General features: G+C 30.8%; 2 protein-coding genes across 3 annotated transcripts in view; one reads left to right on the top strand and one right to left on the bottom strand.

Annotated features, from left to right (window-relative positions):
- The first annotated feature begins 4,626 nt into the window (after nt 1–4,626).
- On the top strand, nt 4,627–4,983 carry LOC136076213 (uncharacterized). The gene has a single exon (XM_065789687.1). The coding sequence runs from the start codon at nt 4,627–4,629 to the stop codon at nt 4,981–4,983; it is 357 nt and encodes a 118-aa protein (XP_065645759.1).
- A 5,023-nt stretch (nt 4,984–10,006) lies between these two features.
- Nucleotides 10,007–16,249, bottom strand: part of LOC101238151 (uncharacterized) — a 105,927-nt gene continuing 99,684 nt past the window's right edge. For both annotated transcript variants that reach the window (XM_065791626.1, XM_065791627.1), the window contains 13 exons: nt 16,183–16,249; nt 16,000–16,083; nt 15,520–15,597; nt 13,949–14,774; nt 13,537–13,853; nt 13,360–13,428; nt 13,180–13,218; nt 12,808–12,903; nt 12,634–12,731; nt 12,412–12,542; nt 11,057–11,082; nt 10,653–10,813; nt 10,007–10,551 (listed from right to left, as the gene is read on the bottom strand). The exon at nt 16,183–16,249 is cut by the window's right edge and continues 16 nt beyond it. In XM_065791626.1, coding sequence (XP_065647698.1) covers nt 10,329–10,551; nt 10,653–10,813; nt 11,057–11,082; nt 12,412–12,542; nt 12,634–12,731; nt 12,808–12,903; nt 13,180–13,218; nt 13,360–13,428; nt 13,537–13,853; nt 13,949–14,774; nt 15,520–15,597; nt 16,000–16,083; nt 16,183–16,249 — 2,215 coding nt within the window. In that variant the 3' untranslated portion in view covers nt 10,007–10,328. The remainder of the gene's footprint in view (nt 10,552–10,652; nt 10,814–11,056; nt 11,083–12,411; nt 12,543–12,633; nt 12,732–12,807; nt 12,904–13,179; nt 13,219–13,359; nt 13,429–13,536; nt 13,854–13,948; nt 14,775–15,519; nt 15,598–15,999; nt 16,084–16,182) is intronic.

Genomic DNA, 16,249 nt, shown 5'->3' with positions numbered 1-16,249 from the left:
TCACTTTTAACCTTGACGTGAAACAAGATATTTCCAGATTTGTTTATGATGTGGTGCTGAAATTTTTAGCATTTGCAAGAATTACTTAGATCTGGAGACTGAGCCACAATCAAGACATAAGGTGCTATATTCACAGAGTTATTAGTCACTGTTCGTGATTTTTTCATGTAAACCCAGCAAGTTTCAAAAATTGGCTTTTCTACTTGTGAAATGAACTTTATTTTAGTTCAGGAACTAGATAATATAAGTGAGATTATCTGTTCAAAAATTTATTTTTTAATTTCTTGCCCCAAAAAGTTCTTACTGTCTTTCCACAGTGCATCGCGGATAAGCATTTAATAGGAAGTTCACGCCTTTTTCCTAACCGATGTCGCAAAACTTGCCTGGTGGGTTTGAGCCACGGATCTTTTGTTTCTGAGACAAGTGCGTTACCACTGCGCCACGGCTGCTGATCAGTTTTGACAAATATATACATTTTATCTTTGAGTTTTCTTGTTTCATCCATTTGTACAGTTTTAGGCCTTTTTTGGATGAAATTTGATAATTTTTTTTGACTAAAAATTTCAACTTTTTGATAACAAGTACTCAAATTTGTTATTGGAATTTGTTTTATTTAATATTCTAAAAAACAAAATTTAATTTGACAAAAAAAAAAAAACTCATTTCGTGGTAAACCACTTAGTAAAATACTTTTTAATTGTTTTATTTTCTATATGATAGATAATTTTTGACGCTGTGATTAAAATGTATTTGTTAAACATTGCTAAAAGTATAGCACACTACATACAACTACTAAATATATAGTCATATCTCGCCACTTCATAAACTTAAATATGGAAAAAATAACAAAATTATTAAGTGGTTTGAAAGTTATTTATCAAACCGAAAACAAATTATTTCTGGTAATGATATTTGTTAAAAGACTTTATTAAAAATATATCTTGCGTTGTTCCTCAAAAATTGGTTTTATATTAGGTCTCCTTATTTTCTTGATTTATGTTAATGAATTCAATAAAGTCTCAAATCTACTAAGTAATATTTTTACTGACGACACTAACCTATTTCTTTATAGCAATGACAATTGTAAACTTTTTCTACTATGCATGAAAGATTTCTACCTCGTTAAAAGTAAAACGGCAGCCTTTAACGCAGGCAATAAAAAAAATTTGTGTTCTTATGTCTCCGTTTGATTAATGGTAGGAGTAAATTTAGTTATCGGAAAAACACCAAAATCTAACCCTGCTATATCCTAAGAGATCGTCCATAAATTACGTCACGCCAACCTTCACAATAAACAAAACAAAAAAGATCAAAAGTTTTCCCTTGCAGAGTCTTAATTCGAATAAAATATTAAGTTAGAGAATTAAGTTTAATGAAAATCGTCGCGTAAAAGGGCCTAATATTTCCTACTTCTATTCTTTAAAAACATTTTCATATGTGTCAGGTCACATGTAGCATGTAACCCAGTACAACCTATTTCATGTCCTGCCGCTTTGTAGGACACGCTTTTTTAGGCAAAAGCTAGGAGAAGCCAACTCCAACTTAAAACACCCCCTGCTTTGGGGTTCTTGGTTGAGTAGAGGCTAGAGATGGTGTCTCGATAAAAATATTCATTTTGGGCAGATGTTAAATGCATCCGGCTACTGTCTTGTAGAAGGCCTCCAGGGCAAAGACTTAAGAGGTAAACAGATTTTATCTGTTGACCAGCCTCGCACCCCTTCTTCATCTATTAGGCTAATGCAAATGTATTTATAATGCACTGTTTCCAATTGAGGATGATGAATACTGACTCAATGCATGGGTCTTGCTAGTGTATGACTAGGCAATTTATTCTATTATCTTCTAATGAGCGTACAACTCTAAAACTCAGTTTTATGGTTCTGAGGTTGCCTGGTAGTCAGGTTTCTCGAACTCTGTGGTAGCTCTTAGAGAGGCTGATTCCATCACAGCTGAACAATATCAGAGTACTAACAGTGCCATCCTGCACATGAACGGTGTTAATGTTCGTACTTTTGGTGTGCATTGCCAAGACCATATTCAGAGCCCTTTGTTACGGCTTAGTGTTTATTAATAGTAATGAGGAAATTGCTTGGACTATTAAATAGTGTACTGAGTACTATCTATGCTTTGAGTTAAGTTCTTGAACAAATTTAAAAATGACAAAAGTACCAAAAGCTATAAAACACAAAAAACCATCGTCATCACCAAGTTCTCTAAACCATTCACTAATATTCGTGGTCTTCGAAGTAACTTTTCTTCTATTGAGTCTTATCTCTTGCAAAGTTCACCAGACCTACTTGCTCTTTGTGAGACTAATTTGAGTTTAGCTGTCTCACCTTGAGATTTTAGTGTTGATGGTTATCTTCCTTTAATTCGTAAAGACTGCAATAGTCGCATGCTTGGCATGGGCATTTACATTCGTAAGAATTCACCCATTTGTCGAAAACTAGGTTTGAATCGACAGACTATTCTTTTATGAGTTTTTGTTTAGCACTAATTCACTTGATAGTCTTTCTCTTTTTTCTATATCGCTCTCCTTCACTCTTTTGATGCTGTTTCTAATTAAATTGACCAAGTCCTCTCTCTTTATCCATCAGCCAATATTGTTGTTGTTGGTAACTATAATGCTCATTACACTGAATGGATTAGCTCTAGCGTCAGTTACTCTGCAGGCGTTAAAGCCCACAATTTTTGCCTTTCTCAATCCCTAACTCAAATAGTCAACTTTCTAACTCGCTTTCCAGACAACCCGAATCATTTACTTTCTCCACTCAACTTAAGTCTTGTTTCTGATCCCAGTCAGTGCTTAGTTTCTCTACATTCACCCTTAGGTGCTTCTGACCATGGTTTTATGTCTCTAAAATTATTATCTCATTCTTCTTCATCATCAGAATCTCCCTATCATTTTACCTTTTACAACTACTTTAAAGTTGAGTGGGACTCTTTTCGTAATTTTCTTCGTGATGGCCACTGGGTAGAAATCTTTCGTCTTCCTGCTGACAAATGTGCTTTTTACACAGCTTCTTAGATTCAGGCTGGGATTTTTATTCCCTCTCGACAATTTCAAGTCAAGCCTTACTTTTCTGCTTGTTTTACCTCACATTGTGCTGCTGTAATTTCCAACCGAAACCGTTATTTCCATATCTATTAGAAAAAAAGTTCTCCAGAAAACAGACTTATGTTTACTATTGCTAGAAATCATTGTAAATAGGTTTTGTTTAACACCAAAGCCAAACGTTCTCAGGTCATGAAATCTTGTATTTTATCTCAAAATTTTGGCTCCCGTGACTTCTGGATAGTATCAATAATAAGGACAAATCTGTTATTCCACCTTTCTTGTACGGTTTAGATTTTGTCACCTCACCTAAAGACAAAGCTGAATTGTTTGGTAAGAACTTTTCATTAATATCATCTCTTGATTCCACTAATTGCGTTCTACCAAATATTGCCGACAAACAAGTTGATTCATTGCTTGACATTCGTATTACACCAGCTTCTGTATCTTAAGTGATTTTCTGCTTAGACTCTTCTACAGCTTGTGGTCCGGACAACATACCTGTTGTAGTCTTGCAGTTCTTCAGAGCTGTCGTCAATACTTTCAAAACTATTTAACAAGTGTTTATCAGAGTCTTGTTTTCCAGCATGCTGGAAAACGGCATCTGTTATCCCTATTTTTAATAAACCTGGAGTGCAATCTGACTCGTCTAACTACCATCCAATTAGTCTTCTTTCTATCATAAGCAAGGTTTTTGAATCTTTAATTAACAAACACTTAATCTCTCATCTTGAATCTAATAAATTACTCTCTGTTTATCAATATGGATTTCGATCTTCTCGTTCTACAGCCGATTTGCCAACAGTGATAACCGATAGATTTTATTGTACATTAGATAGAGGTGGAGAGGTTAAGGCTATTGCTCTTGATATTTCTAAAGCTTTTGATAAAGTTTGGTATGCTGGTCTTCTTTATAAGCTTTCTTCTTACGGTGTGTTAGGCAACATCATTAAGATTATCGAATCCTTCCTTTCCAATCAAAGTATAAAAATTGTCCTCGATGGACAGCACTCTTCTTCATATTCTGTAACTTTGGGGTTCCTCAAGATTCAATCCTTGGCCCTATACTCTTATTAACTTCCATTAACGATCTTCCAGATATTCTCAACATCTGAGGTGGTATTGTTTGCTGATGATACTATTATTTATTTTTGTCTTGATAAGAAGCCAACTCTCTGATTGGCATTTGAGCTTGAAAAGAATCTCACTTCTGCTACAGCATAGGGCTTTCAGCGGCTGGTGAACTTTAATTCAGATAAACCCAATTTTTTAGCTAATCGTTACCGCAATAGTTTAAATCTTTCTATATTTATGAACGGTGATGTACTCGACGAGTCATCTACTTTTCATCTTTTAGATTAACTCTTATTTTCGATCTTTCTTAGAAGCCATATATCAAATCCATTGTAAAATTAGCATCTGCTAAGGTTGGATCTTTCTATCGGGCTTGATACTTTCTCACTCCGGGTTCTATTCTTTATCTCTATAAATTTCAAACCTGGCCTTGTATGGAATACTGTTGCCATATCTGGGGCGGATCTTCCATTGATGCATTTTCTCTTTTAGACAAGATGCAAAAACGCTTTGTAAACATAGTTAGACCTGCTCTTACAGCCAACCTGCAACCATTATCACATTGTCGTAATGTTGCTTCTCTTTCTCTTTTCTACAAATACTACAACGGGTACTGCTCTAATGAGCTAGCGTCTCTTGTTCCATCTACTAAATTTCATTTTCGTGTTACTCGTCATTTAATTAAGTCTCATCCTTTTACTGCGACTGTTCCTAAGTGCTCCAAAAGCTCTTATTCATCTAGTTTTTTTCTTCGAACATCAGTTCTTTGGAAATGGCTTTCTTTATCTTGCTTTACTGATTCATATAATTTGCAATCTTTTAAGTCGTCTGTCAATCGTTATCTTGCTTTATAAACTTCATCTTTTCTCTTCCAGTAACTTCCAACTCTAATAGTGGTTGTTGGCAGCCTTGCTGAAAGTGAAAATGATCAGAAAAAAAAAAAAATTTGCGTTGCGTAGTTTATGGACAATTCCTTAACGCCAAATCCAACTCTGCTATAGAGTGTTCCCATGGGTCACGTGATTTTTTCAAAGACTTTTTGCCATAATAAGAGGATAAAAAAAGTAAACCAACTGTTTGCGGTAATAATTTTGATACCATTTGTAATAGGTTTTTATCAGGTTTTGGTACCAATATTAATACATTAATATAATTTTTAATATCAATGAGGTATAATAATCAAGTTTTTTTTTTATTTTTAAAACTAATATCAAGTTTCTTTACTAAATTTACTTTAAAGTAATGTCGTACTACAAAACATCAGATGTACGTTCCAAAAACAGGCATGATCACAAATCTTATATAAAGGCACATAGACACTTGCTATTCCAGATAACGAATTCAAAAACAATGAAGTAACTTTTCCAGCTGTAACTTACACTGATTTATTAAATTATCTATTCTTTTCACCAAGTTCTTATACATTTGAGGATATGAAGACCTATAATTCATGGAAGCGTTCAAATAAGAAATAACATATTTAGTAAATTTTTAAGATGTTTTATTCTCAAAATCTAAATGATACCCAAATTAATCCATGAATTTTTGCAGAATTTAATATCCAAACTGTAATTGCAAGGCAGGCCTCGCTGAATCATGTTAACATATCGTTGCTGTTTTATTTTGGATTGATAAAACTGTTAAGATATGAGAATCTACAACTGTAACTGATTATAATTCTTAATGGTTACCATCAAACCCACCAGCAAAGTTAACAACAAAATCTATTATAATTATAAATCAAAACTAAAGGCAGCTATTCTAAGAACAACCCTTGAATTAACTCATGAATACTCTACTGAATCTTATAATTCTCAAGTACCAGATGGGGCTTGAGAATTATTGAGATGGTGTTCTTTTTTTTAACAAATATGCTTAGAAATTAAATTTCTATACAATTATAGAAAAACCATTACAAGATATGAAAAAACTTGTTACCGTTAATTAGAAAAAAAAAATCAGCTATCACTCAAAAAAGACCAAGGATATTACTACCTAGTAAAAACTCAACCTCTTTGTACTAAATATTAACGGTGCAAGAAATCTCAACTTATTAAAGGAATTTAAAAAAAGTAAAATCCTTAAACATCTTTATAATCTTTATCCTTAAAAAATTACTTTCAAAACTAGTGAACCTGAACACATTGAAAGTAATGTTTCATCATTTCGGGATCTAATTTGTTACAGTCACATCAGTTCATAAGATGGCGATATGATTGTAAGATGTACCAATATATATTGTAAAATTTAAAATCATTAAAGGTAAATGGTTTTGGAACAAAAAAACCATTTGCCTTTAGGGATATTATACATTTAAACAAACATTCTAAAAGTAAAAAAACGGCATGCTGAGAAAAAAAAACTGTTGAACGAAATGTTAAGAGAGAGGAAATTTAATAAACATTTAAAGAAAAAGATTTAGATAAAATAGTTCAATAAATCTTGTAAAAATCTGAAGAAATGACAGTTGAGCAAGTCTGGTGTGTCATTAAAACAGAAAATGAAAATATCCTAATTGGTAGCATATATCGTCCACTTGATGCTACAGTACTTACAAATCAAAAAATCAACAAAACAATAAGAATAGCAAAAAAAAGTGTTGATTGCAACAATTATTTATATTTACTCTTAGCCGGAGACTTCAATTACCTAAATATAAAATGGAATGATGAGAATATCCAAACAGTGTTAAGGAATGATAGACAGGCGCAAATATTTTTAGAAAATTTAATGACAACTTTTTGATTCAAAACGTCACAAAACCAACATTTAATTCAGGCACATTGTTAGAAGGCAATACCTTTTAGATTTGATTTTAACTAATGCACCAGAGCGTATCCCGATCATAGGTTATAATCCTCCGTTGAGCAATTCAAATTTCGCACAACAGATATTGAATTGGAATTGCATCTTAAAAAAACAATCTACATCAAAAACATCCTATGGGAAATCAAAATTTAACTACAAAGCTGGAGATTATCAAGAAATTAACAATTCATTCCATAGTATTAAATGGGCGCATTCTTTCTTTAATAAAAATGTTGATGAGTGTTACAAAATCTTTGTAAATAAATATCACGAATTATCTAACAGTTATATACCTAAAAAAAGTCCATAAACACATAGCTTTAAAACCATGGATTGACAAAAAAAATGAAGTAAATAAAATAAACTATGGAGAAAACGAATAGAAAAATCTTCTTGCTTCTTTTTTAAGAAACTTTGAAGAATAACCTTCAGAGGTCAACAATTTTTTTTAAATTTTTTCCAATGAAATACAACTGGCAATTGGATTTGAAATTAAATAGAATGAAAATAATTGCTAAAAAATTCGCCAATATTTATATTCTGAACTTGTCACACAAAAAGTCACGTGATTGAAGTGCCTAATTGTATACAATTATGCTTGCAAGTAAAACACACGCAAATGGAAAAGGAAATGGTATGGAGCTTGTTATTCACCATAACCCCGTCATTACATCTATCGTAACAACATCGCTATACATCTTGAAAGATGTAAGACGCCATCAATAAGATTAACTGTCTTCTTTTTCTTAAACAGAGAATTTGATGGAGCTATCCGAAGTGCAGCTGTCGAAGAAATTCAGGATGATATCTACTTCAACATTGTAGTCAATGGTACCCCCAATACATTTCACTCTGGGCAAATAACCTTGGTTACTTGTTTTCTTCTCTATGACAGAGAAAACCGATGCTTGTGTGTTGAAACTTTCAAGAAGAAGAAAGGAATAAATATAGCCAAGGTTATCGCTGATGTGATTATGATTATGTTATCGCTGATGTGATACGATAATGGATCCAGCATGCTAGGTGCTTACAAGGAAGCTCAAACCCTAATAGGGTAAAATTGTATAGAAGCTCTGTATGTTCCCTGTAGCGCTCACAGTCTGAGTTTGGTGTGCACGCAGCTGAACTAGCCAATAAGATCAAAGTATTCTTTGGAAATGTCGAACCTTTATACGTAATTTTAAGTACAAGCCCTGCCCGATGGAAGGTCCTCACTAAAGCGACAAGAATTTCACTGCATAGACTTTCTATGGCAAGATGGAGCTCTCTTACCAATCAAACCACTTGCCAAGAAGCCGAAAGAAATGTTGGCAGCTCTTAAACATGCCATGGAAAATCTAGATCTGACCACTGAGCAGCTCAGCTAAGTCTTGCCTTAAAAAAATAGTTATCATCTTTTGAATTTGTATTTATACTTACGATTCGGTACAAAACCCTTACTGCTATTAACGAAGTTAGTTGTTTTCTACAATTTGAAGCCATTACCATCAATGACAAACTACGTTTAGTTGGACTTGCTGAAAGATCTTAAACAAATTAGGGGCTCTTGGTTGCAAGTTTTCCAAGAGGCTGTAGCTAGACCGCTAGGATTCGAAACTGAACTCGCTACTAAAAGAAAGCGTAACAGCAAGCGCTTTCGCAATGTAGCATCAAACATGCATCGCGATGTAGCATCAAACACAATCCATTTTCACGAAAGCCAAACAAAAGAAATTGAAGTAAACGTTTTTAATGTTAGTTTAGATGTAGCATTTTGATTCAAGATTTAAGGCAACAGGATGTTTGACAAAATGTTCTCATTAATCTGGTTGTATAATGATGATCTTTCCGTTCAAAATAAAGCTTGAAAATGAGAACAAAGAAGATATTGTTGGAGAAGTTCAGCGTTTTAATAACGCCCGCAAAACAATTTTTAAGAACGGAAATCTACTGCAGCTAATCAATCGAAAATTTGAGAGGCTGGAACACCTTTTTACGTACATTTTGATCATGCTCCGGATTTTCAACAATATTTTTGTGTCAGTTGCTGAGGGTGAACAAACATTTAATAAACTGATGATTGAAAAAACTCCGTATGACCATTGGTCAGGATTTTGTTACGGGTTTTTTGATTATTTTGATTGAAGAAGACTTGGCTTAAAAAGTGAACTATGACAATATTATCAATATTTAGGCAGCCATAAAGCTCAAAAAGTTTATTTTTAGGCGTCTTATTTACTTTTTTCGAAGATTTGTTGACTGACTTTTTGTTTTTAAAACTAATATTTTGATTCATATGACAGGTTCGATTAATGAACCGTTTCTTAATCCAGAGTGAATTAATAGCAACGCAGAAATACAATGTACTGTATCAGAAATAGATAATTGCTGAGTTCACAAAACTTAAAATTATGTAATTTTTTGGTTTGAAATAGGAGTGTCGTTCTTCATTTTAGGCCCGGGTGCCATTGGCGCTCTCAAACGCCCTGCGAAGCAGCTTAAAAATACAAAATGAAAAATCTTGTTAAATAAGACCCCATGATAAAACAGAGACGATCTCGAAAGAAGACTTTTAGCGCTTTTTCTTGGGACCCGAACCCCATTCTGGAATCAAATCAGAAAATTAAAGTTTTAAAATACCGAAACTTTTTTTTTAATTAATCACACAACTCCTAAAATCTTGATCAAAGTTAAATCTCTCGAATCTATTGTTAATGGACGATGAACTTATTTTCAAAAAACCATACAACCAGCAGTTCCAGTTCCAATAATCAAGATACCGGTTTATAAATTTTAAAAATATTTTCGAGGTAATTTTTTTTGGTTACAGAAAACTATCAGTAAAGAAAAAAAAAAAAGCATATAACGACTATGGATTTTTTTAATATACTTAATACCTTTTAGTAATAACTATGCACTCTTAGTTGTGATTGGATGCTGCGGCATAATAAAAAAGGATGAAATCGTATGAAATTCGTTTGCATAACTTTCAATATTACCAATTGATGTATGTATAAGGGTGGGTGTAGGGGAGCGCTAGAGCTAAAGCCGTCAAAGCTACTACTTGTTACTCAGAAAACAATACAAATCTTAATCAACAAAATAAGAATAATAAAATATATAATTTGATAAATATACATAATAAAATATTTATAAATATCGGCAATTTCATTGTGAGCTGCTAACTTAACCACGTGGTTTTTAACAATTTTTAAAATTGCAAAGCGTTACGGATCACGTTTTTAGCATGCAAACCAGAGTACTGGTTTTGGTTCGCATATTTATAAACAAATTGATTTAAATATTTTATATACGATAGTAATAATTTAAAAAGTCTTTTTACTAAGAAGCAATATAAAAACATATTAACAGAAACTTTTCTTGTGGCGATGTCAACTTTTTTTAAAGGATGTCAACTTTTCTCATTGTTTTTGTTTTGGTATTCTATAGTGTGTGGTATATATCTGAGTAAAATATCATGGAAGCGTATTGTATCAATTTCAAAAGCGTTTTTCACTAATAAGTACATTGCATAAAGCAAAAACGTTACGCAGAGGCAGATAAGTATCTTTGTAGACGCTTGCTTTTTTATTGTGTTAAAAAACGAATTCGAATAAAATGTCGGTATTTCTAATCTGAAATCAATAACAATTAACAATGATGCATTTATCGCGTAATTATAAAAAAAAAAAAAAAAAGAAAGAACAAACATACAAAAATAAAATAGGAAGCTTACTCTTTTTTGTCGCCACTTTTCCTTTTTAAATTTTTAATATCAGATACGGGGGTTGTGTCAAAGCTTACTCGTTTATTAAGCGTATCTTCTGGTTCTAAATTCCTTCTTTTAAGCCGCTTAGTTACAACCAATGATTTCGAAATAACAGAAAACTTATTGCTCTAGATATAAGTAACATAACTAACTTTAATAACTTAAATATTCATTGAACAACGGAGAAAATTCTTTATAGAAAATAATAAGTTAAATAAAATTATTTGTGTTTAATAATACATATGCTTTTAGGAGAAACAATATTTCTCAGAGATTTCATACTCCTATGAGTTGTTCCCCTCCCCACCCCCCAATAATATCAACTTTAGTTTTTTAAATATTACCTGAAATTTTTTTTTGATAAATCTTACCTTAGTTTTTTCTTCTGCTTCTTTCGCTAAATAGAATAATATAAATATTAATGTTACATCAAGCGATCAAAGCAATTTTTCAGGAATAAGTAAACTTTCGCTTTTATAGACAAAATATTTTATAGACAAATGTTTGCAAAAATATCTAGCCAAATATATCTGTACTCATTAAAAAAATAGACTTCCGTCAATAAACGTTTAAAACTCTTTTTGATCAAAATAATCAAAAAAAAAGCATTAAAATATTATATATATGCATATTATTTTTTTTTGAACAACCGGAAATTTAAAACTACAGAAAAACCAAATTCAATCTAAATAGAGACATGTTTAGTACAGAGAATATAAAATACATGAATGGGCTTTGTACAAAACGAATTTTTTAAACTTAATTTCTAATTTTTATTACTTCTACTTTATTATTTTATTACTTCTAAGTTTTTATTTATTTTTTAAATCTAACAAAAAAATGTTATTATAAATCCCTTAAGATAGTGCTGAAAGTATTTTTAAACGAGTTTTGGTAACTAAGTTCTTACAATGGTAAATGTGAAAAACAAAAACTTACGACTCTACTTTGAGTTAAAAATCAATCTGGTAGATATTTTGACCAAAAGTGAAGCTATTTCTCTTTCTATTAATATTTCAACTTTTTAAATTATTTTCTATTCGTTCTACTCTATTTAATTAGTAAACATTTTCAGCATAATTCGAAACATATATGTTTACAGCAAATTCATACCGCCGATATTTACAATTTTTCGTGTCAAAGTAGACGTCTCGAATAATTCATAACCTTAAATACAAGTATAGTAAACAGTGGAATAAAAACCACAACAAAAAACACTCAAAAAGTCTGTCTAACTCAAAGTAGACCGTTCACATTTTTTTATAGCATTTTCATATTTGCTTTTTTTGTCACAACTGTTTAAAGACAATAATAATGCATGAAAGTGAAACACTTATTAATTTGTCATTCTTTTTCAGCAGTGCAACCATTATTTCATTTTTATAACACAAACCAATTTTTAATACGATATTTCACAAAATTAATTAATTCTAAATCAAGTAATTTATAAAGACTGAAGGAGTGCTTAAGTTCAACTATGTTTTCATGCATTTACATAACTGTCTAGCCTGTTTAGAATTTCATTGATCAGAACTTTACTTGTGTACATTAAATAAAGACTATTACTTTTGTGCTGATGTAATTTGTAAGTTTTTTATTTTTTATTTTGACGCAACCTCTAAGTAATATTACTCGATGGAGTCCATACCTACAACGTCTCTTTTTGATACCATAGGTCATAATAGTTTATTTTTCATACCACAAAAAAAAAATTAAATGCTATTACCATTATCTCCGTCGCCAGTGATATTATCTCCATATTGTAAATCGGCACCGTCATCAGGGTATTGTAAATGGGATTTTGTTTCTACATCTGACGTATCAGAACGATCAAAACGACACTCGTTGAAACGTCTCCTAACAAATGATTTATTACAAAATTTTGTGTCAACATTTGAACGGCATCATCATTAAATAATTTTCAATTAATAAACAACTTTTTGCTCACTTATGTTCAACTATTTCTTTGTTGAGTTTAGAAATTCTTTGTTTGAGGTGTTCCACATATGCTATCATTATTTCGTGGGAGCTAGTGACTAAATTTTCCTAAAAACAAAAAGATGATAAAAATTTTAGGCCCACTCAATAATCTTTTTTATTCAAAAATTAAAAAATTATTTACATGTTGATAACAACCATGTTGTTCTGATTGTGCAGAGATTTTCATTGCAGACCTTTGAAGAATGTCGCATTGTTTGTTTAATGATTCTTCGGCTTCCTAAAAAAATATCCTCATAAATTATTTTGTTGAAAGAACATGTTTTTTTTCTAAAACGTAAACGTAAAAAAAGGTAATACTAAAACCCGTCAACATAAGTTAAGGTGAAGGATCTTAATTAGCGTGGTGTGCAGTGAGAGTTGTGAACAGTTTAATTGTTATTGTTATTAATATTATTATAATTATAATTATTATTATTATTATTATCATTATTATTATTAATACTATTATCATCATCATTACTATTATTAGGAGACAATTTGACGCAAATCGTACCTTGTACTCTTGAGTTCCTTTTTTTAAAGAAATTAATTTCTAAATAATAAGAAAAATTCAGAAGGTATTATTTTAAATATACAGCAAGTTACAGAAAGCTAAATTGAATCACTTAAAATCATTAATATGAAAAATATTTTATTAAAAAAAAAAAAAGAAAGTACAGTTTTTAAAAAAAACCTTAATTTCGTGACGCAGTTTCTCGAGTTCTTTATCCATGCCGCGTTCTGCAACATCTCTCGCGCGTTCCTAAAAAAACGATATTTAACTAATATATCTCTAAGATTTAAATTATTTAGAGTTTTAACTAACTTAGACGTTATTTTTATACAAAACACATTTTTAGTAAAAATAAACCTGATTTTCTAGCCTGCGCTGAAGAGTAAACTGATCAGTATTAAATGAAAAAACAACATTCTGATACATCTTTTCCAATGCTTCGTCTTCAATTAATACTTCACATTTTGATGGAATAAGGTAAGGTGCATTTAAATTCTCATACTGCCGCGGAACTTTTAAAGAAACATTTTTTATTGAACTCCCATTGCTCTCGCTATCTAAATCAACTTGCGAACCGATAAGTGACTTTTCATCCTCGTCCTGAACTTCAATAACAGGCAAAGAATAAGATGATGTACTTGACTGCACACTTTCGTTGCATTTAGGATCGGAATCTAAAGGTAATTTAAGTAACCATTTTGATGAGTTAAAATTGAAAAAATATTGTCAAAATGAAAATTACTACATAAAAAAATTTATAAAAAAATACCGTCAGAAAGGTCGCTATTTTTTGAAATCACAATTGAGTTGAAATCACTATTTTCGACAGGGCTTTCGGTGAAACTCGTTAAAACTTTAAATGAGTCACGCAATGTGTTCCAAGAAACGCGAGCAGGTTCTGCAGAAATTCCATGTCGTCGGCGCCTAGCATTATTTTCTGACGAGTCATCAAAGTCGTTTTGAACTTCTGAGCTCGTTGAATCTTTTGTGCAGTCGCCAAATTCTTCTGTTTTTTTGAGCAAAACGTTATTTGGATTATTTTCGTTATCTAATGGCACTACTGAATTCTCCATCAAAATTATTAAATTGTTACTACCCAATAAAATAGCCGAATCATCACGGTTAGGAAAACATTCTAAAGTAACAGGATTGTCTTGTAAAAAAATTGTTCCAATGTTCTCGTCGTATTCGAAACTTTTTTTTTCGCTCGAGTTCATGTCAAAAAATTTTTCTTTCATAAGTTTTACGTCATCAAAGTTTAATACGTTATTGTTTTCCTCGACGTTTTGTCTACTGCAAAATTCGAGAGAGTAATTTTCATTCATACTATTGCTAGAATTATTTCGTTCAGAGACTTCTGTGATTTGCTCAGTAACTTCAAATTTATTATAACACAAGTTTACTTTTAGCATGTCAATATCAGTTTGAACATATTTATGATTTTGTAAATCAAGATTTTCTAATAAGATTTTTTCCCTTGCGGATGAGCAGTTTAATAGCGTAGGTAACCTCTCTTGAACAATACAATCATTTTCAGGCTCAATGGATTGTGAACACTGTGAAGTCGAATAACCTTCAGGTGACTTCCGTACGCCCTAAAAAACAATGGTAAGACAAAAAAAAAAGTTCTATTCTAATTTAATTGTTGAACAAACTTTAATAGGTTAGAAAAAATCATAACATTAAAAAAAAAATGATTCTATTAAGCTATCAAATAAAACTTTATAGGAAACAACTTTCCTTTATTTAAAATATCAAACACAGTTAAGAAATTCCGGAATAAAACATTTTTAAAAATAAAGAATCTACTCAGATATGTTGTGTGTATAAAAGGGTTTCAAGAAAACCAGGAAAAAAAATAGTAAATAACAAATATTAATTTAAATAATACTATCATTAATATTATAAGTAAAGCTATAATTAACATATATCATAAGTATGTATGCTATAAATAATAGACCATATATATTTCTGACATGAAATTTCAAAATCTTCTTAAACTTTTTTTCACGAAATCGTTTTTTTAATCGACAAACAATGTAAAGAAAAAAACAAAAAGAAAACAAAAAAAACACGGTAAATTTAGTTTAATTGACAAACAATTAAAAGAAAAACAGAAATTTTAGTTTAAATATTAGCTATAATAATTTTGCAAATCATTTTTGAAAAAAAAAATCTTTGAAAGTTGAAAAATCATATCAACAGATTTTGGAACTTTTTTTGAAGAAAAAAAAAAAAAAAGATGTAATTATTCAATCAATAGTCGTCAGAAATAGAACTAAACAATAATAATTTATTCGTAAGTAAAACAGCAAAAGTAAAAGTTAAAAAAAAATTTACCAACAGTTTATTAATTTCACGTTTGGTTTCTTTTAAGAAGTTCGTTAGTTCATTCATGACGTCATCGTAAGTTGGTACCTAATATTATGGATTAACGTTAGCATATAGAAAACGGAAGAATTGCGATCCTACAAAATCGGAACGCTTTTAAATGGTCTGAATATGACCTAGTAACTGAATATGACCTAGTAACAAGCAGAGACTAGCAATTTAAAGAGAATTTTTTAACGTTAAAAATGAAAATGTAATCAACTAATTTTAAAGTAAATAGACTATTTAAACACAAAAACCTAAATTATTTTCAAAAAAAAAAAATCACACTTAGTAAATATTTTAAAGTATTGCTTAAAAATAAAAAACGCGCTTAAAATGAAAAATTCAGAATTTTTTAAAAACAAAAAACTAAAACAAATAAACGGAAGCACATTTTTTAACAAGTTTTTGTAAAAAACCAATATAGAATTAATTTAATTCGCTTACCTCTTTTTCAGTATTTTTAGATACCATTTTGTAAAGTGATTGAAGTTCTCTGGAATGTTTAACTTCCGTTTCGTGAATTTTTTCCTAAAGAAAGGAAAAGTATTTTTATTAGTATTAACAAAAAAATAAAAAAATTCTTGACAAAGGACAAATAAGCACTACTACAAAAAAAAAATCAGTAACCTGTGCAAGTAAAACTTTCTTTTTCTCATCTTTTAAACTTACTTCATATGCGCTAATTTCCTTCTCC

This window comes from Hydra vulgaris, chromosome 02, assembly GCF_038396675.1.
Source record: "Hydra vulgaris chromosome 02, alternate assembly HydraT2T_AEP".
NCBI classification, from domain to species: domain Eukaryota; kingdom Metazoa; phylum Cnidaria; class Hydrozoa; order Anthoathecata; family Hydridae; genus Hydra; species Hydra vulgaris.
The sequence above is the reverse complement of the archived record's forward strand: the minus strand, read 5'-3'. Positions and strand labels throughout refer to the sequence as shown.

Coding starts and splice junctions, on each gene's coding strand:
- LOC136076213 (XM_065789687.1), top strand. CDS start 4,627: ATGCAAAAACGCTTTGTAAACATAGTTAGACCTGCTCTTACAGCCAAC.